This window comes from Lagopus muta, chromosome 3, assembly GCF_023343835.1.
Source record: "Lagopus muta isolate bLagMut1 chromosome 3, bLagMut1 primary, whole genome shotgun sequence".
Classification (NCBI taxonomy): Eukaryota; Metazoa; Chordata; class Aves; order Galliformes; family Phasianidae; genus Lagopus; species Lagopus muta.
Window position 1 is genome coordinate 93,972,268 of NC_064435.1, and position 25,797 is coordinate 93,998,064.

The window sequence follows — 25,797 nt, forward strand, 5'->3', positions numbered from 1 at the left end:
ATCTCAGCAGTGCAGAGTAGAGGGGCAGAATCACTTCCCTTGAACTGCTAGGCACACTACTTTTGATGCAGCTCAGGATATGTTTGGCTTTCTGGGAAGTGAGGACACCTGCTGGCTCATGTCCAGATTACCATCCACCTGTACACCCAGGTCCGCTTCTGCAGGGCTCTGCTCCATCCTTTCATTTCTTAGGTTGTATTGACAGTGAAGGTTGCCAAGACCCAAACACAAGACCTTACACTTGGCTTTGCGGAATCCCGTGAGGTTCTCTCCAGGGCCCATTCCTCAACTCTGTCTAGGTCTCTCTGAACGGTAGTCTGTCCCTCAGGTATGTCAATAGTACCAAAAAAAATTTCAGGAACCACCAGCAGTTATACTGCCTTAGGGATGGCCACCCACTGAAACAATAATACACACTACAGCTTGCCCATATAGGGCAGCTGAATTAATGGACCTAGCCCAAAGATCTAAACAGTAAGGTGTCCCCACAGGAATATTAAGACTATGGGAAATGAGAGCAGAAGGTATTATGGTTAATGAGCCTGAGATGTCAAAACAAGGTTCCACCACATTCTGGCTGGCTATGTGGCAAAGATTGCTGTTAGACGCGGCGATGAGAGCAGCTCACTAATGGCTGGTAGCTGTGAGAGCTTACAAGGCCAAATGAAAGTGATGTGCTAGGTCACAGTGAAACATGGGATAATATGGAAGATTTACAAACGCAATGGAACTAGGAATGAAAGTGGCCATTTATGAGAAGGACTCTGAAAGTCCTAACCTAGTTAAATTTGCAGCTGGGATGAGATACATAATCCTACAGCAAGCCCTGCTTCATCAATATGGAACCAGAGTAGCATTGTGAGCCCTGGGGTATCTGGAAAGGCAACTGTCCAACAAACAGCACAGATAGTAGCGGACTATGGGAAAAAGAACACCTGAAATCCAGGAGAAATCTGTGCCCTATAGAAATTAGAGAGATTCAGCCTCAAAAAGCAATTTGAAGGGCTCCACAGTCCGGGTTGCTGAAATATGTCACTGGCAAATGTGGAATGATGTCATAAAAGTGAGGGTCCAGCCTCAGAAGTCAAATAGACAACTGAATCTTACTAAATTTACGGTGGTAACTTGATGTCAGTCAGTGTTTTAAATCCCCAGTGAGAAGGGAAGATGTAAGAAGGATAGCATAAGTAAGGGCTGCTCCGAATCCTTTCATCCTCCAGTTTGTATTGGTAATGGGAGTTGCCTCAACCTAGGTGCAAGATCTTGCATTTGGATTTGTTGAACCTCATGAGGTTCACCTGGGCTGACTGCTCAGGTTTGTCTGGGACCCTCTGGATGGCATCCCATCCCTCTGGTGTGTCAACCGCACCCCACAGCTCGGTGTCACATAAGGTGATGACGTCCAGGTTGTTAATATCAGAATGCAAAAGGTCTCTGTTAAAGTCTGTAACACAAAGTGGTGGACATTAGAGAGAGAGAAAGGATGTGAATTTCTAGGATCTAATTAGTCCATTTTATCCTGGTATGTGCCTTATTGTGCAAACATATCTAATTTCTCCCTGAGTGGCTGAGATTTCTCTCCTTTATGTTTTCTAGTGCATAGTTTTTGCACATATCCTTATTTGTATTTCAACAAAATAGATCTGAATAAAAGCTTCTATGACTTAACTTCTGCTTTAAGCCTAGGTTAAATTTGCTTTCAACAAATTTGTAGATTCAGAATAATTTCCTATAATTGGAAGATACTCTTACAGTGGCTGTGATAAAGTTCAAGCTCTCTATCAGGTGCATACACTCCTTCATTTGTCTGCTTTTTTTTTTTTTTTTTAAACCCTAAACACTTAGATCTTGGAATACTATAAATATAGTTAGCTTTTAATGGGAATATATAGATCTCATTTATAGGGGCATAGAATCACAGAACTGTAGGGGTTGGAAGGGGACCAAGGAGGTAAAATTGTGGGGACCAAGGAGGTAAATCCCTCCCCACTGTAAGGGCAGAGCAAGTCCGAGAGCGCCTCCTTAGACTGAATGAATACAAGTCTATGGGGCCGGATGGCGTGCATCCCAGGGTCTTGAAGGAGCTGGCTGAGGTGGTTGCCGAGCCGCTCTCCATCATATTTGAGAAGTCGTGGCTGTCAGGTGAGGTCCCGGATGACTGGAGGAAGGGTCACGTCACTCCCATATACAAGAAGGGGAGCAGGGAGGACCCGGGGAACTACAGGCCGGTGAGTCTCACCTCCGTGCCTGGGAAGATCATGGAACAGATCCTCCTGGACAACATGCTCGATCACATAAAGAATGAGCATGTGATCCGAGAGAGCCAGCATGGCTTCACCAAAGGAAGGTCATGCCTAACTAATCTTGTGGCCTTCTATGTTGGAGTGACGGCATTGGTGGACGAAGGGAAGGCGACCGATGTCATTTACCTGGGCCTGAGCAAGGCCTTTGACATGGTCCCCCATCACATCCTCATCTCCAAATTGGAGGGAAGTGGATTTGATGGGTGGACGACCCGATGGATAAGCAATTGGTTGAAAGGCCGCAGACAGAGGGTGGTGGTCAATGGCTCTATGTCCAGGTGGAGGCCGGTAACAAGTGGTGTCCCCCAAGGGTCTGTCTTGGGACCGGTGCTCTTTAACATCTTTATTAATGACATCGATGAGGGAATTGAGTGCACCCTCAGCAAGTTTGCTGACGACACCAAGCTGAGTGGTGCGGTTGATACGCTGGAAGGAATGTCCAGGCTGGACATGAGGAAGTATTACTTTTCAGAAAGGGTGGTCAGGCACTGGAATGGACTGCCCAGGGAGGTGGTGGAATCACCGAGCCTGGGGGTGTTCAAGGAAAGACTGGATGTTGCGTTGAGGGACATGGTTTAGTAGGAGCTATTGGGAATAGGTGAACGGTTGGACTGGGTGATCTTTTAGGTCTTTTCCAACCTTAGTGATTCTATGATTCTATGATTCTAAGGAAGGGATGCCATTCAGAGGGACCTCGACAGGCTGGAGGGCTGGGCTCAGGTGAACCTAATGAGGTTCAACACGGCAAAGTGCAGGGTTTTGCATTTGGGCCGGAAGAACCCCAGGCACCTGTACAGGCTGGGAGGAGCGGTCCTTGAGAGCAGCTCGGCAGAGAAGGACCTGGGGGTCCTGATGGATGAGAGACTGAACATGAGCCAGCAGTGCGCTCTGGCAGCTCGAAAGGCAAATGGGATCCTGGGCTCCATCAGGAGAGGGGTGGCCAGCAGGGACAGGGAGGTGATTGTCCCTCTCTACTCGGCTCTTGTGAGGCCCCACCTGGAGTACTGTGTCCAGGTGTGGAGCCCTCAGTACAAGAAAGACATAGAGATTTTGGAAAGGGTCCAGAGGAGGGCGACTAAGATGATCAGGGGGCTGGAGCACCTCCCCTATGAGGACAGGCTGAGGGAGTTGGGCTTGTTCAGCCTGGAGAAGAGAAGGCTGCGGGGTGACCTCATTGCAGCCTATCAATACCTGAAGGGAACCTACACCCAGGAGGGGAGTAAACTCTTCAAAAGGGCTGACAACAGCAGGACTAGGGGAAATGGATCCAAGTTGAAGGAGGGAAGATTTAGGTTGGATGTTAGGGGGAAGTTCTTTACTAGGAGAGTGGTTAGGCCCTGGAACGGGCTGCCCAGGGAGGTTGTGGATGCCCCGTCCTTGGACGTGTTTAAGGCCAGGTTGGACAGGGTCCTGGGCAACCTGATCTAAGTGTGTATGTTTGGTGGCCCTGCCAGGCAGGGGGGTTGGAACTACATGATCCTTGAGGTCCCTTCCAACCCGGGTGATTCTGTGATTCTGTGATTCTGTGATTCTGTGAAGGGAACTCCAGAGATCGAGTCCAACCCCCCTGCCAAAGCAGGTTCCCTACAGCAGGTCGCACAGGTAGGTGTCCAGGCAGGTCTTAAACATCTCCAGAGAAGGAGACTCCACCACCTCCCTGGGCAGCCTGTTCCAGTGCTCCGTCACCTCACTGTAAAGAAGTTCTTGCACACATTGGTGCAGAACTTCCTATGCTGCAGTTTCCAGCCGTCTCCCCTCGTCCTGTCTCCACTCACCACTGAAAACAGTCTGGCCTCACCATTCTGCCCCCTACACCTTAGATATTTATAGACATGGATCAGGTCCCCTCTCAGTCTTCTTTTCTCAAGGCTGAACAGACCCAGTTCACTCAGCCTTTCCTCATAGCAGATGCTCCAGGCTCCTCACCATCTTTGTAGCCCTCTGCTGGACTCTTTCCAAGAGATCCCTGTCTGTTTTGTACTGGGGAGCCCAGAACTGGATGCAGTGCTCCAGATGAGGCCTTACCAGGGCAGAGCAGAGGGGGAGGATCACCTCCCTCGACCTGCTGGCCACACTCTCTTTAATGCACCCCAGGATGCCATTGGCCTTTTTGGCCACAAGGGCACACTGCTGGCTCGTGGCCAACCTGTCATCCACCAGGACACCCAGGTCCCTCTCTGCAGGGCTCCTCTCCAGCAGCTCATCCCCCAATCTGTACCCGTGCATGCAATTATTCCTCCCTAAGTGATATTCCTCCCTAGTGATAAGAATAGCTCGGCACAAAAAAAAAAAATCAGGTCTCTTCTTTCCATCTTTCTGTGAGAAGATACTGAGCTCACCTGGTTACTATCTGCTGTGAAAAACATTGAGACCATTATACTTGAGCATGCTGCATAGAGTATAATGAACATAAATAGATGAGTATCCTAAGACAATATCACTTTAACTACAAACACTTCCACTTCTCATAGCCCATCTGCAACATTTGCTAGATTTAGGATAAGAGAGTAAAAGTAGGTTTGGGAATTTGATGGGGATCTCATGCAAAACTTTTTCGTGTAACTGCATTCCATTTCTATTTTTACATTGATTTCTAGACTTCAAAAGAAATTCAATGCTTAATATGCACCATGCAAATATAATTATATTAAGATAACATCTTGTTGTTGTTGTTGTAGAAGAAGTTATAATGCAGTGGGACTACAATAGGAAATTAGAATTTACAGGCTTTGGTACCATTTGCAGCTCTGCACGTGGAAGAGATACTGATTCTCAGGTTCAGGTGGGGTAAAAAACCACCTTCCTACCTACAAGTGATTTTATGTGAGTGAAGCTGGATGAGGAAGCTATCAGCATTCATGCCTACACAAACAATCATCCACCCAGCTCCACCTCTAAATAACAGGTTGCCAGAGGACTACTTAGCATAGGTCTTCTGGATGCCTAGTTTCCATCATTATGAAGGATTCTCTTTTCTTTTGATGGAAGGATACTTTTCAGGTACAATTTGATTTGATTTGATCAGGTACAATTTTGATTTGATTATGGACGAGAGACTGAACATGAGCCAGCAGTGCGCTCTGGCAGCTCGAAAGGCAAATGGGATCCTGGGCTCCATCAGGAGAGGGGTGGCCAGCAGGGACAGGGAGGTGATTGTCCCTCTCTACTCGGCTCTTGTGAGGCCCCACCTGGAGTACTGTGTCCAGGTGTGGAGCCCTCAGTACAAGAAAGACATTGAGATTTTGGAAAGGGTCCAGAGGAGGGCGACTAAGATGATCAGGGGGCTGGAGCACCTCCCCTATGAGGACAGGCTGAGGGAGTTGGGCTTGTTCAGCCTGGAGAAGAGAAGGCTGCGGGGTGACCTCATTGCAGCCTATCAATACCTGAAGGGAACCTACACCCAGGAGGGGAGTAAACTCTTCAAAAGGGCTGACAACAGCAGGACTAGGGGAAATGGATCCAAGTTGAAGGAGGGAAGATTTAGGTTAGATGTTAGGGGGAAGTTCTTTACTAGGAGAGTGGTTAGGCCCTGGAACGGGCTGCCCAGGGAGGTTGTGGATGCCCCGTCCTTGGACGTGTTTAAGGCCAGGTTGGACAGGGTCCTGGGCAACCTGATCTAAGTGTGTATGTTTGGTGGCCCTGCTAGGCAGGGGGGTTGGAACTACATGATCCTTGAGGTCCCTTCCAACCCGGGTGATTCTGTGATTCTGTGATTCTGTGTGATTTGGATGGTATTATGGGAAGTAATATCAGGATAACAGACAGCATCTAGTTAGATTCCACAGTCTTTGATTTAGATCTGCAGAGTGTTTCTGGGGTATTTTCTTACCACTATGTATTAACTAGAGCATGGCCTCTTCAGCTAGAAATTGGTTGGGAAATTTTGAGAACACTAATGTTTGTAAGTATCTTCCATTTTAGAGGACAGCACCGTTCCTTCTGAACCAAAAGAATTTCCAAGTGATCTCATGTCATCCTTCTGTTTAACGAATGAGAAAAATAACAGAATGTTACACAGTTACCATTGTATTTTCCTTGAAAATTGCAGTTCCTTGCCAGAATTGGCGGAAGTATAGAAATTAACAGATCAAACAGCCATAGAAGCGAGCAAACACAGATGTCCTTTGAAAAGAAAACAAAACAAAAACAGCAACAACAAAAACCCCAGTGAAAATATTTAAATGAATACAGTGGGATCCTGGGGTACCTTCTGGTGCTCAAATAGCAGACCTCTTTGTCAGCTGAGTTTATGTTCTCAATGCAATGGCTGAACTACTGTTGTCTTGAATTTCCAAATAACCAAGATCAAGCGATAGCTGTTATCTTCTATCTATGGCTGGACAGCCCACTTCTCCTTTAATATGAAACTGCAAAGTGATTTGTGATTTCTCTGCAACAGATCTAATTTCAAGATGTTGTCAAGAGGGCCTCCTGGAAAACTGTCTGTAAAAATTGCTTGATTTAGACTGTGGGAGCATATTTTGTAAGAGAGGGAAGTTATTTGAATGACTCCTGAATTTAAAAAAAAAAAAAACAACAAAAACTCAACAGCTCTATGTCAATAGAACAAAATTAACAAGCTAGCTATTCTCTCACTGAAACATTCTTTGGAAGAATCCCAGCTCTGTATTAAGAAGAGCCAAAAAGGCAAGCAGGATACTAAACACTGTAATAGAACGAAAACAGAAGAAATGCTTTTACAAGCAATATTTTGCTGGTATGGATATCCCTAGCACCCTGTCTTTTGAATTTGAAATGCATTTCTTTGTATCTCATATCAAAGAATAAGGAGAGGATAATAGGATATTGGAAAAAGACAACTAAAGGATAATAATACAATACAACTCCATAAAAAGAGTGCAGTAAACTGGAACTAGGAATGATTTCACATCAGTCTCATAGTAGAAGAGCTAATGAGAATTCACTGAAGTTACCAAGAAGCAAAAAAGGCGTCTCACTCTTGAGCCTTCCCTTGCTCAACACTAGCAGTAAGCTAGGAACTGACCTTCTAATGGTCTCCTGAAAAGGAAGAAAGGTGTTCCTGGAAGGTGTAGAAGGATGGAGGAAATCTGTCCACCAGAAAAAGAGCTATTCAAAAACACCCTGGGATTCCTAGGCTCTCTGTGGCATAGGCTAGCCTCTATTGTGGAAAAATGGGGCCCAGTGGGAGATAAGGGAAACACTGCTAGCTCTTCAACCCATTTGGCTGATTGATTTGAGGGCCTGGGAAAGTGTATTATGAATAACAGGGCGAGACAGCTCACTGCCTCTACTGTGGCATGGAATCTGTTAATGGCATTAAACCATCTAAATATATCAGAACAAAATCAAGGAAGAAACTATTTACTGCATAACTGAATCAAAGAGCCTGAGTAGAAGCTTGCTGTGCTTACAGATAAAACCATCCAAACTGGCCCAATACTTCAAGTCAGGGTCTTGCCTATTGCAAGCAAAGGGGACCCGAAGACATTAGATCCTCATATCCCTAACTATTTTGAAGAAGAGTTTTAACAAGTCTGGACTAGGAGCTCCTATAGAACTGGGCCCTCTGAAAATCCGCCCTATAGTCATGCAAAAATTTGAGAAAGTACAAGAAAGACCAGTGGGAAGGGTATCACTGGAAGATCAACTTCCTCCTCAAACCACTTTCCGTTTTACATCTTGCTCCAATAGAGGAGCTGAACTAATGGATCTAGGCCAGTGCTTCTGACAGAAGCCAAGGAAAAATTCCCCACACTTTAGCTGCTCTAACTATGGGATATGGAAGCCAAAAGTATAACAATAAGTGGACCAGTATCTAGCAAAAGAAAGCAATGACAGCATTTTCTAACGGGATACAAGAACTACAAAACAATAGCAGATAACAAAGAAGGAAAATTAGCTCACCCCTTTCAGAAACCACCAACTCAAAGAAAACAAAACAAACAAAAAAAAACAACAAAGACAACAAACAAACAAACAAAAAACAAACCACTTCTTAACCAGAGAGATGCTGCTAATTCTTAAATGAGAGTGAGAAATGGATCCAGGCTCCACACCTTCAGGTCACTCAGATGCATTGCTTGCATCTGAGCTCCCCACTTCAGCAATGCCTTTTCACCTAGTGCTCAACCAATGGTTTCAGATTGTGACCTGGCAATTCTACTGCAGCTACAAATTTCAAAACTCATAGCTAACATTACGCACCCAGCCCTCAAACAAAAGTTATATGCTACAGTTCAGCATAATGAGGAAAATCATTCTTTAATTCAATGATTAATGTCTGCATGCAGTGTAATGCGGCCAGATAAAAGTGATATACTCTTAAATATGAGCCTATGAATCATCCATGGAAGATTCACAAAATTGCATTGGGGAACTGGGCATGAAGGAAGCAATTTATGATTATTCCTTTGAAAGCTCAGACCTTGTAAAATTTTCATCAGGAATGAGGGGCCTCATATTGCAACAGGTACCACCCCATCAGTACGGCATCATGTCATCTCTAATGAACTCCCCAGTGGCCTCGGAGGCCATAGCATAACAGACCACCCAGTTAGTGGCAGACTTAGGGGAACCTTTCCTCATAATAGCCATATTGTCATATTATAAACAGATTTAATTATCATTTGTATTGTGTTGCTATCTTAGTAATACACAAAGTTAGATACTTCACGTTACACCACTGTTCAGTTTTGTATCCATATTTAAATGGAAATAGCCATGATTTATTTCATTCTGCTCGTATTGTTGCATACTGAAAAAAATCTCTAAAGAAATTAAGACTGTAGTTTTATAATACCTGTGCAAGTGATGACCGATACCTATGAATTAGGTATTTCATCTCACAAATACTGAACTCAAATCACAGATTTCTTCTAATAAGGATTACTGTTTAAATTATAGCCATTACTGTAAATAGTTAAGCAATGAAAAGACTAACCATTTCTGTAGCAGTTACCATGGCTTGTTCTTTTTATTTATTTACGGCACAATGTCTGTAAGTAAGAGGTTAAGAGAAGACCTTAGTAAATATCCATTGAAATGATCAAAATTCCCTCATTTAAATAAAATCAAATAACACAGACAAAAAGATCCTCTGTGCCAGAATGCAAGTGCAAGTACCCTGACATGGGTAATACTCGGTTCTACTATGTCATGCTAGTCAACACAATGATTTCATACATCCAGATGTTATGTCTCTTAAATGACTGGTGTTAATAGTATTAGAACACTTGATACTTTTACAGGAATTGCTGTTCTAAGAGCTGATGGCCTTTACCAGGATGTCTTGTTCACATATTCTTTTTTTCAGATCGATCACCTCTGCTTTGAACAATGTTGCAGAAGTACAACTCATCCTAAATGTTAGTTCAATCTGATATGACCCAAAATTCTCTTTATACCCCATCTGCCTTTGCGGAGTGAGAGTTCTATGTTACTGTGCAGATCTCTCCTCTTATAATTCCTCTTGAAAAGAACCCCAGGCTTCAGTAAATACTGAATAGAATGATTAAATCTATTCTTGAGGAGCAGCCCCCTGAATGACTTGAGAAATCATCTTATTTACATTAGTGCATTGACCATATGTTTTAATTATGCACAAAGATGCAAGCAATATATGAAGAATGGCTGTTTATATTGCAGTTTATTTTTATTGTACTACTTTGAGCAGGTTTCAACTATTAACTATCAGTGCAGCTATCAAAGCTACATAGCTTCAAACTTTTTCTTCAGTGCTGTACCACTCAACCACAACAGCCCAGTGCACCTGCTGAAAATGCTTTCATTTTGAAACAGAAAGTTGGAAGACATCATTACTTGGTTTGGTAGAGCATCAAGCACACAGTGTATTTTAACATATATATCAAAATAAAAAATTGTTTTGAATTGAAAAAAGTTGGTATGCATTCAGAACATTTCAAATGGCATATTTCAAGGATTTCAATATGTTTTCCAACATCTTCTCAAGCTGAGGTGTTAAACACAACTGGCACTTTCCACTGAGCACTGTTTCAAGGAAGTGTAAAATATTTCATGCCAAACTGTCTGGCAAAAGCAAAATATTTTGTAGGGACCTTTTTTCCTTTTACATCTTATTCTTTGTGTGCAGATTTCTGGATTTTTATGAATTTTTATAATTTCATTTTTATAAATGAAATCTAAAACCTTGAAAAATCAAAGTCAATAAACTGAATATATAATCGTATATATGATATATATATGATATATATATTATATATGATTATATATTTTATATATATAATATTATATATATTATATATATTATATGATTATATATATTATATATAATCATATATATATATTATAATAATATAATATCAATAAACTGAATTACTGATTATTGTTCTGAAAGTGGACTGCTTGAAAAATAGAATAAAGACCTATTAAATTACACTCAAATAATAGTCAATAATCAATGTTTCTATTGGGCAATCACAAGGGTATTAAGTAGAATTGTAGGTTCCCAGCAATGCTCTATTTGTGAATTAAGCATACCAGGATCATGTTATTATAATTTTAAAGTCAAATGCGTATTATTAAAACTGTTTTATCCTCGTTGTTAATTGTCCTTAAAAACAGTTTTGCAGTTCATATGAATGTTTTGTGGTTTTTGTGAAAGCACTCTCCATTTTCAAAAGCCTGAAATTGTCATCATTCTTGCTGGGAAAAAAAATATGTTTATGCACACTCTCACACATACATATATTTGCACCTATTTACTGCTTGAACAGTAAGCCTTCTGACATCAAAGCAGTTCATTGCACAAGTTCTAGGTAATGAATGAGTTATTACTCTATGCATCTGTTTTTAGCAAATTTAAAATTGATTAAATAATAGAGTGTGAGTTAAGCACTGTGTTTCTATTTGTATGACAGAGCTGTGACCATAGTAGCACACAGCACATGATTTGTTGGGGTGTACTTCCTTTGTTGTCTTAAAAACGTCTTGAACATCTAAAACATTCATTATACTGTAATTTATAAAAATGTTGTAGGGCTTCTATAGAAGAATAAAATACAGGTATACACTAAGGACACACAGAAAGGACAGGGAACTAAGTCAGTTGAAACCATGCTTCATACTTTCTATAAAATTTTAACTAGGCATGCTGCTGCTTAGAGATGGGAGAATCATTGCAGTAAAAGAAAAAAAAAAGATAACCAACCAATATAAATATGCTCAATGATGATTTAGAGGAGAATAGTGAAGTGCAAAAAGGTCATTCATTTCTTTGTTACTGTTCATTACTGCTCTTGATCCAGTTGACTGCAATGAGGAGAGTGAGGAAATTCCACCGTGATAAACCCTTGGCAAATATAAACTAAAATCTTCTTTCTTATCCCAAAAATGTCACAAGTTAAGAATATAGGAGATGTGCATAGATAAAAGGAAGAGGATTTTAAATGAATATGTATTTTACATTGCTACTAACGAACAATACGCATGCATCATTAAGATTTGTGAGCATATTTTTCAGCTCAGGGAGAACACTGCAAAATAAATAAATCATTGTTAAATACTATCTCATTGAATTGTGGTTGGTCTGAGTCAAATTCCAGTTTATGACTCAGGAAACTTGGTCTATATGTCCTTGTCAAAGGAATGAAGAGTCTAAACCATTTAAACCTATTTAAAAACATTTATCCTCACCCTGTTGTTACAGGCTGTTACACAAAGTCCCTCCCCAGCCTTTGGGAGCTGAACACTGCTGTTAAGGTCTCAGAGCTTTCTCTTCTTCAGGCTGAAGAGCACCCAGCGTGCCCTTCTGTAGGGAATGTACTGTAGCCTTCTTGTCATCTCTGTGGCCCTTTCTGGGCCTGCTCCAACTTGCATTGGGGACTCTAGAACTGGATGCAGTATTCCAGGTTGTCTCGTGAGAGCAGAGTACAGGGGCAGAATCATCTCCCTCAACCTGCTGGTCACACTTCTCTTGATGCAGCCCATGATACGGTTGGCCTTCTGGATTGTAAGTGCACGTTGATGGCTCACATTGACTCTTGTCAGTCAACACTCCCAAATCCTTCTCCTCTGGGCTGCTATCAAGCCATTCTCTGCCCAGCCTTTATCTGTGCTTGGGATTGTCCTGACCCAGGTGCAGGTCCTTGTGCTTCTGGCCTTCATGAGGTCGGCATGGGCCCACTTCTCAAGCCTGTCCAGGTCCCTCTGGATAGCATCCCTTCCCTCTAGCATTTCAGCAGCACCACTCTGCTTGGTGTTGTCTGCAAACTTGTTGAGGGTGCACTCGATCCCACTATCCATGTCCAAATGGATAGGATAAAGGAGAATGAATCTCTGCCATGAATCCCTGTGAAGAAAATACAGTTGTACCATTAATACTGAAGACTATATCACCTTGCTTTAGTAATGCAGCATTAGTAAGTTCCTTACTAACCAGCAGGCAGCCTTCCTCACTTTATCCCATTTCTGGCAATAGGATGTTCAATAGAAAATCATTGGCATCCTTTACTTAACTTTCAGTCACTCCATGAAACATGACACTACCAGTACAGCTGAAGGAAATGCACCTTGTGATGTTCTTTTTGTTTTGACAGCTAAGCATCAGAAATGCTTAGCTTAGAACCTTAATTCATGATGAGCAATTGCATTCCACCTTTATTACCTCCTTTTTCTTTTTTTTTTTTTTTGTTGTGCAGGGGCTGCAGATTAATCACCAGTTGTACACTTGTGTGTTTGGATACAATTCTGTTGTTATGCATAAAATAACAAAGATTAATTATCAGGCAAGGACGTGATATAATGTTTGTGCAGCTCCTAGCTTAGCCATGTGTAAATCTTGATGCTCATTTAATTGTTTTTCTCTCTTTCTTTCTTATTCTGCCAGGTGTGTGCCCAATCACTGTGAACACGATGGCAAATGCACCCAGACGTGGGACAGTTTCAAGTGTAGTTGTGATGGAACTGGGTACAGCGGGACGACTTGTCACAACTGTAAGCCATCCTGCCATTTCAAAACTGTAACTGAGTACAGAAGGCACTGATTAGTTGAGATTAAAAACTCAGCTTTCCTCTCTGCTTGCTAAACATCCTGTAACCTGATTTGTTTTATTTTTTTCCTAATGAAAAGTTCAATTCAACAAATGTTCCACCTTGTGTCCCTAGGGCTGCATTTATATAGCACTATTCTGTACCATGCATGGGATAAAAGCAGCACACCTGTCTTAGCTGAGTATCCCGAAGAAAAGCATGCTCAATTTCATATGAACTCAGTGGTTATTACCTCAACTATTGCAAGAAACTGCTGACCACTGCGAGAGACAGTTTCTGGTTGTTAATCACGAGTCACATTTAAGTACTTGTTTTCAGCTGTTCTAGAATCATGCTATCCACTCTGTTGTGATGTTTTACAAGTAAGAATATTTATTATGAGCTCTACTTGCGTTATAGGATATGAAAGCACAGAAAGAAAAGAAAAACCTGCATTTGCTCTTGATACAGGTCCCGAAGCATATGCAGATTCACTTATATGTGTCTTCTGTTCCTTCATTATATACTAAAAACAGAATTATTCATCTGCCAAGTAAAGTGTTAGAAAATGTCTAGAAGATGCAGGAAATATATCCAGTCCTTACTTTTTCTCTTTTCTTTCCTTAGCAAGTTGCCTCTCAATATTCAAGAGACAATAAAGATGCCTCTGAACAGTTGAAAATTGGAATTTCTACTTTATCATATAGTTAAAGATATAAATGAATATAATCTTCTTTAGCTACAACAGTGTAGCATGTTAGAAAGATAGAACAAGATTATTTCATTCTTAACAAAAAAAAAAGTAATGAGAATAATGGTGATATTTCACAGGTGTCTGAGTTTCAACAAAAAACTATTCTGTTTTGAAATATTGTATTAGCATGGCAGATAATGTATTTTATATATTAACTATGAATGCATATCTATTAAGTGTCACAGTCCTTCATGATCTGGCAAATGAACTAGTGAAATTGAAAGAGTTAAATGGCAAATAAACGTTTACTGAGGGGAGATTCTTGAAGTACTAGTGCTTGAGGACAAATTTCATGGGCAACACTTTTCCTACCAAGAGTAAACATTCATAGTGATGGCACGTTTAGTCTTGGGAAAGAATTTAGAATGAGGTAGTATTTTGATTAAACAAATCAAAAAGTTCTTATGTTTCTTTCTGGAAGTATTATCTTTATAGAGTTTGTACTGTTCTAGTATGGACATCTGGAAAAATGTGCTTCCTAAGCAAATGATAGGCTGTTAAGTTGTTTAACTGGAGAAACGTAGGGATGGAAGCTTATTTAGTTAATTATATTTTATCTAGCAAGTGTCTGCAAACAAGTGTAATCTGTTAGAGGAAAATGTGTCAAACAGCCAGACAGAGGCAAGATTCCTGCAGCTGCATACATTCCCAGCAGGGACATGCACACAGCACAGGTGCACCACATACACGTGTATGCGACAAGCTGCACGACTCATACAGCACTCATTTTTGTACGGCAGCAGTACCTGTGTAGGATGGAGATTCACTGGGGAAAATGTGTGAGGAAGATTGGAAAAATTTACACACAGATGGTGGATTTCTCCAGTGATTGGGCTTAGGCAGTCCACTCTGTATCTGGCCTTAGATCCTTGTCATCTCGGTTGCTGGTGCCTGGACCTTGGACAGCCTTGCAGGCTATCATTTATCCTCTCCTTCCTGCTAATGACTTGTTTTGCTCCTTTTTGGGAGGGTAGATGACTTCTTAACTTGTAACCTAACAGGTCTAACTTCCCTTCTTGAATCACAAAGGAAAAAATGAATGGATGATGTAACTTCTAAAATCACAGTCATTAAAAAAGAAAGAACTAAAGGAGCTTAATAGGATTTTCACCTGCATTTTATGGATAAGCTGTAATAATGCAAGTAAAGGGCACTGTTGGACTACAATAACAGAAGGGGAATTTGAAGTCCTTTGTCCTGTATTTAATTATGGGATGGATAAAGCATAGATCATCATTGTCATTCAGAGATGCATTTGTCAACATTTACTTTTTAATTCAGCTCAAGTTTCTAACTTCGATGGATAAGTTTTTGTTTTGTTGATATTCCAAGAACCTCATTTTAGTTTTTAACTTGTATTGCTAGAGTTTCAGAAGTCTTCTTTCCTATAAAAATGGAGTGAGCAGTGAGTTTTTCAGTGGAGCTCCTATCAGAGTATGTGAAGTCTTGTGACTTTTTGAAGTTTCAATTCAAGGGCATCAGAATCAGTGAAAAACAAAAAATGTAATGTTTAAGTATAGACCTACAGAACCTTTACTCTGCACTTACAGAGCAAACAATAGTTATCAGTAAATAAAAGAGCATATTCCATCTGTGTTTTAAGTAGAACAGAACTGCAAATAATAAGGGGATTAGTTGAAGTTTGCTAAAGGTTGTAGTTAGCTTATCCTGAGATGTGGGGCCTCATCTCTGCTACAGTGATACTGACTCAGTATGTCCTTTCCTACTTGCACAGTGTGTATCTGTACCTGAATCTGTATGGTGTTACCTTTCATTTTCTTGTGAGATTTCTGATGTTTGTGGTAATACAAGTCAAGCAGTATAGAAGAGATGCTGGAGGAGAAAGGAAGTTGGAATGACAACTGTTGTAGAGTATAAAAATAACTGAAAGTAATTTTGAACAGGATTACAAGTTCGGTGAAAAAGCTGCAAAATCCAGCAGATGTCATGACTCTATGGAGTAGGAAATTGTTCAAGTAGGTGTAGCACTACCAGTGTCAGTTCAGTACTATTTTACTTAAAACCATTTGTTTAATAGCATAATCTTATATTTATACTCGGCAGAAAAAGATTTATTTTCTCAGTGACTCCAGTGTTTGTGCTGTGTATATAACAGGGTATCAAAGATGTTGGATTCAAGATTATATTAGTGGATATTTTAATTCTGTACCTTATGATTTTCTAGACCTTGAGTTTTGCTGAACTTAAAGGAACAGTGTAATTCTGTGGTATTGAAGGCTTTTGTCAGTGAATTGCTTTTGCTTTGGTCAGGGAATTTAACATTATCCTGAGTTTTTGAAACCAAAACAAGGCAAGCCTTGACTGAATTTCAGATTAGTTTTTTAGGTTCCTTTGAAGTTGAAATTCAAAAATAAACTCCCTGAAGTGAAACAGAAAAATGTTTGCTTGAAAACCTTGTGAATCAAAATGGCTTTTTTTGATGCGTATCTACATAATCTACATAGGCTGATCCAAAAGTAGCACCTCTTATTTATTTCCTTGGAAAATGCAAAAGATACACAGAGTGTAATAATACTATCTGGTAGAGGAAATTCTCAGCTACAGAACACTTTTTTGAAGTAGACACCACCATTAGCTGTGCATTTTTTCAGTGATGAAGAAGAGCCGTCGTGCTACAAAATCTCTTCCTTTTACAAAGACATGCTAAGATCTCAAGCTCTGTATCCACCCTCTCATTATTTGTCAGAGGCTTAAGCTACCGTTTGCAGTAATTTCTAATCCATAAGAATTCAGTGTTTTTACAGTTACTTCTGGGTCCCTTAAGTTCAAGTTGTATCTCTCATTGCATAGTAAACACCATGGAAATCTGCCAGATTGCTCTGGCTAACACACAGTGCCCTAAGGAACACTGTGGCCTGGCAAATATCAGGCTATAGCATCATCTTTATCATTAGTCAAGACTCAAAGTTAAATTAATACATTTATTTAAAAATCATGACTTACAGAAATGAAACTGTTACATAATTATTTTTAAAATTAATTAAGGTTATAATTAAGAGTAGGCATAATCTGTTTAACTTTATTGTATCAATTACATTTTAATATCTGCCTAACCTTTACAGCCTACCCAAGGGTGCCCTAACATGAAGAGTTCTTAGACAAACATTTCTCTGGTATATATTGGAAAATGTTTCCTGGAGCCATTAAGAACTGCAGCTCATTTTCCTTGTTATTTCTCCCCATTTTCTTGATGTTCTTCAGATAAGACTGCACTGCTGCATTTTGTGCAAGCAATACATCTGGGTTTAGGCTGTAAGAGTCTTCCTGTTATTTACAACTTCCTTAAAACAAAACAACATAAATTTTACAATTTCTATGCAGGTTTAGGTGGTAATTATTCAAGCATCTTAAATTTTTAATATATACCTTAATGCATACTTTCTCTTGCATCTACATGTGAAAGAAACACAATAAAAGACTTACTGATAGTTTTCACTGACTGTTACAAATCTACATACCACCCCCTGTGCTAACTTTCTCAGGTTCTAGGCAAACATTTAATAATAACAACTACATTGATGGTCTTCTAATTATTGCCAAGAGTAAAAAGTCCAATTTGCTGTAAGGTTAATCTTAATTATATTTTTATGTACTCATGATGGACAAGCTGTGTGTGTTTAAAATTCAGCCTTCTGTCTTGCTCCAATTTATAGGAGGGAGAGGAGGTTCTTGTAATATAAGTATACCTGACTGTGAAATTAAGACACAATGGATCAAATGTTAGCCCAACCAGTTTATTACAAGTTCTTGTCGTTTTGGGAGATGGGGAAGGGAAGACGGGAGATAGAAAAGATAGGAAATGAAAGCTTTGTAGGAACCAAGAGGAAGATTGTCACCACCATGGGTCAACTGGTTTGCAGTTCAGTTGTTGAACTTCACTAGTTGGCTGCTGTGCACTGTTGCTTGGTTGATGACGACGATGACTGTGACTTAGTTTCCAATGGCAGTGCAAACTTATTTATAAGTCCAAAGTGTCTGAGTCAGCTCTCTTTTGAGGGACAGCTCAAATCCAAAGTTGTTGAGTCAGCTTTCTTTGAAGTGGCAGTTTCTGGCTTTGGGATCTCAGCAGAAACTCCTTTGTTCCCATCTTCTGAGCCTTGCCAGCAGAGGGAGTAGGGAGGTGCCAATCTGCATCCTGTTTTTCATAGGACACAATGACATCATTCCCCGATTTTCCCATACCAAGCTGGAGTTATTTGATCATAGGCCAGATCTTCCACCAGAAGCATTCTTGTGCACTCTCTTCTGGAGGCAAACAGTTTCAAAGAAGAATGCTTTCACATGTAAAATTGTCCACACAGTGATGGTGACTGCCACATGGCAACACCCAACTCTCATCTCCTAGATAAGTCAGAATCTTATCAGAAGAAATGCCTTGGAAAGCAAACTTTGAGCCAAAAACAAAGAAAGGTGCAGACACCTTCAAATAAACACTGCCTTTATTTTTATCAGTGTTCTACCTCCTTTCCTTCTAGAATATTGGAAAGGAAGTGGTTTGCTTATAAATCTTTAATTATTCAACAGGAGAGAATAAATTCCATTTTACAGGAGAAATACAAATTTAGAATCATATATAGATTGTATAGAATAATCAAGGTTGGAAAGGACTACTAGTCCAACTGTCAATCTATCAACATTTTACCCACCTAGACCTTGTCTCTCAGTTTCACATTTATCCTTTTCTTGAAAACCACCAGAGACAGTGTACATCACCTCCCTGGGCAGCCTTTTCCAATAACTCACCAATCTTTCAGAGAATTAAATTTTCCAAATATCCAACTTGAATCTCCTCTAGCATAACTTGAGGCCATTCCCTCTTGTCCTATTGCTAGTTACCTTGTCTGGCCCCTACCTCACCACAATCTCTTTCAGGTTTTGTAGAGAGTATTAAGGTCACTTCTGAGCCTACCCTTCTCCAGAATAAACAATCCCAGCTCCCTTTGCTGCTCTTCGTAAGATCTCTTCCTAATACTTCACTTTGTCCTTCTTTGTACATACTCCAGGGCCTTAATAACTTTCTTGGAGTAAGGAGCCCAAAAGTGAACGCAGTACTCGAGGTGCAGCCTCACATGGACTGAGTTCAGAGGGACAATCACCCTATAGTCCTGCTGATTACACTATTTCTGATACAAGCCAGGATGCCATTGGCCTTCTTGGCCACCTTGGCTCATGTTCAGCCAGCTGTCAACTAACACTCCTTTTTCTCTACACAGTCATCCAGCCACTCTGCCCTAAATAGCAATGCATGAGGTTGTTGTGACACAAGCGCAGGACCCAGCACTTACTCTTGTTAAAGCACGTGCAATTGAGCTCAGCCCAGCAATTCAGCCCATCCTGAGCCCTCTGTAGGGTCCTCCTACCCTCAGCTAGATAAACACTTCCTCCCAACATGGTGTCCTTCCAGCTTACTGAGAGTTCACTCAATCTCTTCACCCAGATCATCAATAAAGATCTTAAAAAGGGCTGGTCCCAGTACTGATCCCTGAGGTGTACCACTAGCAACTGTTTGCCAGCTGGATTTAACTCTGTTCACTGCTATTCACTGGGCCCAGATATCCTGGACTACATCCACAGCTTTAAATAGTCTTGTCTGCAGAAGACACATTCAGGAATTGCATCAGAATATAGAGCTGAACATCTGAAACATTTTATTTTCTACATTCAGAGTCCAAATGAGAAAAGATAGTGTTACAGTATTTGTCTTGTCACCGCTGTAGTTTCATAGCAAAAGAATAATTATCAAAATATGCTTACAACTTTATTTAAAATTTTACAAATTTACAAATACCTGGTCATAAGAAACAGGTTGGGTATGGCTTTCCACTTCACTAGTGGAAAAGACTGGGGGAGTTCTGAAAACAACATAGTTACTCTTTTGTAATTCAAACAGATTTATTAAAAAAACCTAGAAAAGGCAGTGGCTTACAGATCCACAGATGTATTAATGCATTATGAGATCAATACAATTCCTAATAATTCACTAGCTGTGGAAACGTTTTTATCTTGCAGTTTAATAGAAAGAAGAGGGGAATTTGCAGAAACAATTGAAAACAAACTTTCAAAAATGCAACTGCTGCAAATGATAATAATACTGCAGATTGTTTTACTTGTTTACCTTGGTCTGAGTGAAATAGATGAGACCGTCCACTAATAGTAGTGTTAGTTAGGTTCTCATGTGTTAGGTTGTATAATGATGAACACATAGGTGCTCTAATTAGCGTAAGAGAATGTACAGGCAGAATGTACAGAGTGCCTCCAGGAAGCATTAGAATAGCCCACTAATCCAAATGTTAAACATCATTTTTGACAAAACTGAGGAAAAGAGTAAAGCTGCTAACGCCTTCCAAGATGAAAGCAGTTTGCACTTTTCCCTAGTAAGTTTTTAAAAAATGTCTAATATATCAGAATTGACTCTGCTTAAAAAAACTTAAAGACACTGGAGTATTTTCCTCAGTTTATTACACTTTAATATTTAACTGTCATCTGAATGTTACATTATAATTTGATAGTTTATAACATCTATCAGCGGTATGCTAGAGCTTTCTCATCTGTGCTCAGAAAGAGACTTTGGTTTGATATCAATAAGAATTTTGTGTTAATAGAAACTAGTTATGTATTTCAAGGATAATATGCTGCCTTCAGCATTAAAACCAGAATTGAGTTCCCAGGGCCTGCACTGTGAAATCTAACTGTACGTTCATATAGCTCTGCCTTAAGAAAGAAGAATCAAACAAAAACATATCCAAGAGGCCAAAACTGAAATTATCTATTTTTCATGGGCCTAGTAGATTAAAATGGTGTTTCTATCCTGATCCTTAAAAACTCCCATAACAACTGGAAGAATAAATCTTTTTTTTTTTCTTGTTTTTTTTTCTTTTTAATTTTTTTTTTTTTTTTAAACTATCTCCCTGAAAAAGATACTGAAGGGAAGATTGAACTGTACATCAAAAATAGTTAAGTTTCTCAGGAAAGTCATTAGGGACATTCTGACAAACTGGAAACAGAAAGCTGCATTATTGAGTCTCTTTGCTAGCGTGTTGAAGAGAGAGTGACTGAAGAAAGGAGCTAATGCCTCTTACTTTCCTCATGTTTGTTTTTACTCAGTCTCTCAAACAAGTCTTCCACTGATTAATTTTCTTTCACATCCTTTGCTCGCAAGTAACATGCTTCAGGTATGCATTATCATGCATGTATTCTTTACTAGAACTTTCATTTAGTCTTCTCCTATGAGATTAAGGAATCAAACGCAGTTTCTAATTTATTTTTTTTCCCAAATGCAGTGGTAACAAAAAAAATACCACTTTCAGTCTGGATTTTTAATAAGCCTATGAGCGACTCTCTGGTAAACATCTTTGATGTCTGGTAATTAAAGAAGTAGTTATGTACAGAGGAAGCCATGTATCCTGAAAGTTGCCCGATATCCTTGCTGAGTCCATCTGCTATGTACCCCATCTGCTCATAGGCCTGGGTGGTCAAATTGTGGCTGGTGCTAGGATCCACCAGTCTGCCCTGAGCTCTCCTGGTTTAGGTTTGTGCCCAGCACTCCTATTGTGCTTGGGCTTCCTGGGCCTAACTCATTTCCTCACATGAATGGATTTTCCTTGGACTACCAACACTGTCCCTAAAATCCTGGGGACTGTGCCCTTCAGTGGCCTGGCCCCTTAACAACCCTGCTTGTATGGCTTTTTCTAAAAAGCCATAATAGTTGTGCAAGTGTCCAAAGGATGTGAAGAATTTTCAAGAAGGAAGAAGAGGTGGATTTTTCTCTCCTTTTTTTTTTCTCTTTATTTTGTTTTGTTGTTTTTGTTTGTTTGTTTGTTTGTTTTGTTGTGTTGGGCTTTTTTTTAGTTTTAGCTCAGCATCCTGTACGGATTCCAGTTAAGTGGAAGAAGCAAGATAGTACACATACAGCTTTTAAAAAGTGCAGATATTCTAGCTTTAAAGCACAGTGTTTCTGCATACTTCAGTGAGTTATGCTGTACCAGACAGATATTACGTTCTTCTAAAAATGTAAAGATAAATGGTGTTGCTTCCTACTCGGTTTTCTATGCGTCTATACCACTTGCCACTTTTAATTCTGAGTATGAAACAAGTGCTGGATCTCGTTTGCACAGCTTTTTCTGAACAATTTAAATGTACTGATCTAGCTATCACATGAGACCACAGAATAGATCTTCAGACATCATTACAGAACACAAGATCACTAAGAACACTAAGTTCTAGGAGGATTCTGTTGCCATCAGTAGGGTGAGCAACACTTCAGTTTCATCTCATTATTGGTCTGAAGACACACGGCTCAAGTACAGATGACCCTCCATAAGAATGCAATTTGCAACTTCTCTACAGTTTATTTAAAACCAGCCATTTTAACAGCTGACTTCACTTGTGAGAAGAAGTTTATAATCTGTTTAGAGTGAAGACCGAAATTCTTCATGCGTTTTGCATAGCTTGCTGAAGAGTCAGTTTGAGGTGGGAAATAGCTTTTGTTCTCTACCAGATGCAACTAGTGTTGGAACAAATAATCTGGTGAAAAATGAAACACTGCAGCCCACCACAAAACCTCACATTCAGCTCTATTTCTGTTATTTCCTGAGAACTCTTTTTAATATCTGTGTTGTTTTTACTGCAGCCAGTAAAACAAGAATTAGTCTCATCATTACTGAGCCTTGTTAGTTTCATAAAGTACAGCAGATTTTTATTAAAAACAACAAAATCAATCTTGAAACAGCAAATTAAAGTCTTTTGCTTCCCTCTTTTTTTAGTTCTCTGTTCTTGTTACTTAGATAATTGTAAGATAACGAGTGAGCCTGATTAATCTACAGTTCAAGTTCAAACTCTTTAGGATGTCCATGTATGAAAAAGGCTCCATCTGGGACTGACGGGGGTTGCAGGTATTGTACCTTAGAGATTTCTAAACAGATGAGTATATGTCTGTGACTTGTGCATCTCTGTTAACGACTCTTACTGCTCTTTCTGCAGATTGCTTTCACCATTTACATGCTCAAAGACTTCCTTAGAAGTTTTTAAAAATTGTTATTACATCCAAGTTTTGATTTACAGTGTAAAATCTATGCTAAGATATTTTGGAAAGATCTATGATTTGTGTTGTATCAATCTATTGGAGATACGATGGGGACATTTAACGTGATTAATTAATGGCAGTGATTTAAAACACATAGAAGGAAAAAAAAATGTCTTGTGTGGTAAGGTTATGCTACCAGTAGTAATAGTATAATGACGCTTCTGATGTTTGAAATTTAATTCTCAACCGTTAATAAGCAGGGGAAAAAAGATACAATATATTTTTCAAATAGGTTATCAATTTGTCTTAATTACAACCTTGATAATTTGAATTAATGATGTGCACTTTATATCTGAATGGAGTTAGAATTGTGTTCCCAGCCTATTCAATCTGTAAGACCAATATAAATTACACTTTTAACATTTAAAAATTATGTTGCCTTTGTTTGTGTGAGGCTTTATGGAATCCCTTCTCCATAATCCTTCTGAGCTGTCCTGATTTCAGCCAAGACAGTGTTACTAGCACACCAGTGTTTTGGTTGTTGTTTTGGCTAAGTGATGGGAGCACACCTGGGACTGGGAGTTGAAGAGCCACTACCATGACAACAGAGCAGCAGGGAATGAAGTAGAGACAGAACAGCAAGCCTGATTTGGGCTAGGGATTATTCCATAATATATGATATCACAAGGAAGGTCGTAAGGTTGTGGGGAGTTAGCTGCTAACTCTAAATACTGCTAGCTATTTACTTCATGTACCAGGAGGTTTTTTTCCCCAGTATTAGCTGCTACATCACCTTCCCAAGGATCAAGACTGACTGGCTTGTGGTTCTCTGATTCCTCCTTCTTATCCTTCTTGAAGATGAGAGTGATGTTTGCTTTTCCCCAGTCTTTGGACGCTTCCCTCACTTGCCAGAATTCAGTAAAGACTGTATAGAGTAGCCTTACAATCACGTCTGCCAGATCCCTTAACACTTATGATTGCATTTCATCAGGGTTCATGGAGTTAGGAATGCCCAGTTTGCTCAAGTAGTTTCTGCCTGATTCTCCCATTTCCTTCAGGAGAGGGACCACATTTTCCCTAGTCTTTCTTTTTGTCACTGATGTATCTGTAGAAGATTTTCTTGTTCCCTTGAATGTCCATGGACAGATTCATTTCTGTCTGGGCTTTTGTTTTCCTAACTTGGTCCCAGGCTTCTTGGACAGTTTCTGTGTATTCCTCCCATCCTATATGTCCTCTCTTCCACCCTCAGTATGTTTTCTTCTTGTGTTTGGTTCTGTCCAGGAACTTTTTGTTCATCCATACAGGCCTCCTGGTGCTTTTACCTGACCTCCTCTTGGTTGGGATTAATTGCTCCTGAGATTAGAGGATGTAATCTTTTAATACCAACCAACTTCCTCAAACCTTTCTTCCCCCCAGGGCTCTATCCCGTTTTACTATATGAAGCAGACCACGTATGAGGCCAAAGTGCTCTCCTGAAGTCCAGGGTGGTAGGCTTGCCATGCACTCACCTCACTGCCCTAAAGATCTTGAGTTCTACTGTTTTGTGATAACTGCAGACAAGACTTTATAGGTGAGAACAAAGTGTAGCACAGAACCTCTCCTTCTTGGCTTCTTTGTTACTTGAGGAAGAAAGTTGTCATCATCAATGCATTCCATGAATCTCTTAGAGAGCTCATACGCTCCGGTGTTGATATTCCAGCAGATATGTTTTGAGCAACCCATGTATTTATGAAGTAAATTTGTTGTGTTCCTCTTTCTCATCTTTCTGTTTATGCTTATAGCCCCTTTAAAGGGGTTTATGAGCTGAAACCCACTTGATATGAACTCCAGCACCTTGCAGAGCATTTATTTTTCAGAATTTTCCTAGGAAATTGAGAGTGATGGAGAGGTATAGCTGGGCTTCATGGATCTGATGCACCTTTACTTCTGTCAGTTTTATGATCTTTTAATTTTATTGATTCCGGTGAACCTACACTTATCTTCCTTCATTAGCAACAACTCAGAGGAGTTTATCCCTTGCAGCAAGCATGTTCACTGACAGAAAAAAAGAAAAAAAGAAAGAAAAAGAAAGACACCATGTAGTAACATCTTCATTTTGCCATACTGTCAAGATAGGTCTCACATTTATTAGTTTTACACATATTAAAGTAGGCTATTTCATAGTCTTAAAAGGGAAATTGCCTTTATACAGTGATGAAGAAACTTTATTTCATTGAATTGCTACTGGAACTCTATGGTAAAAGCATGTACTTAGAGTTATAGCAACCTGGAGTTGCTAAGTCCTTTTCATCTTTCAGTTACACTGCTTTTTTAGAGATAGCCAGCAGCTGTGTGTATTTGGGATAACTTAATCTTTGTATCAGTCAGAAAGTAAAACTGGTTTAAGAACATTTGTTTGCCTCCATGAGGAAAAACATCAACAACCTAAGGGCAGTTGTCTTTTTCCATCTTTTGGCTAACAATCTGGAGCTGGAAAGAATATTCTGTAAACTCTGTTTCTGAACCATATATTTTTCTACAACTGTTAAAATTCTAACACTAGGAAAGAAATACCTCCCCTTAGCTGTTCAGTTAAGCAGTTCTTCTGAGGAGAAATAGAACTCATGAGGAAATTCATCAAAGAATATGCTGTAGAATTCTACATGGTTGGAAAGTGTTTAACTTTTGTATTACTCCTAACTTTTTCTCCCTTACTCTGCTTCCCTCAT

General features: G+C 39.8%; 1 protein-coding gene across 2 annotated transcripts in view; it reads left to right on the top strand.

Moving 5' to 3' along the window:
* CNTNAP2 (contactin associated protein 2) overlaps positions 1-25,797 on the top strand; it is a 654,845-nt gene that overhangs the window by 417,916 nt on the left and 211,132 nt on the right. For both annotated transcript variants that reach the window (XM_048939493.1, XM_048939492.1), the window contains exon 11: positions 13,150-13,256. In XM_048939493.1, coding sequence (XP_048795450.1) covers positions 13,150-13,256 — 107 coding nt within the window. The remainder of the gene's footprint in view (positions 1-13,149; positions 13,257-25,797) is intronic.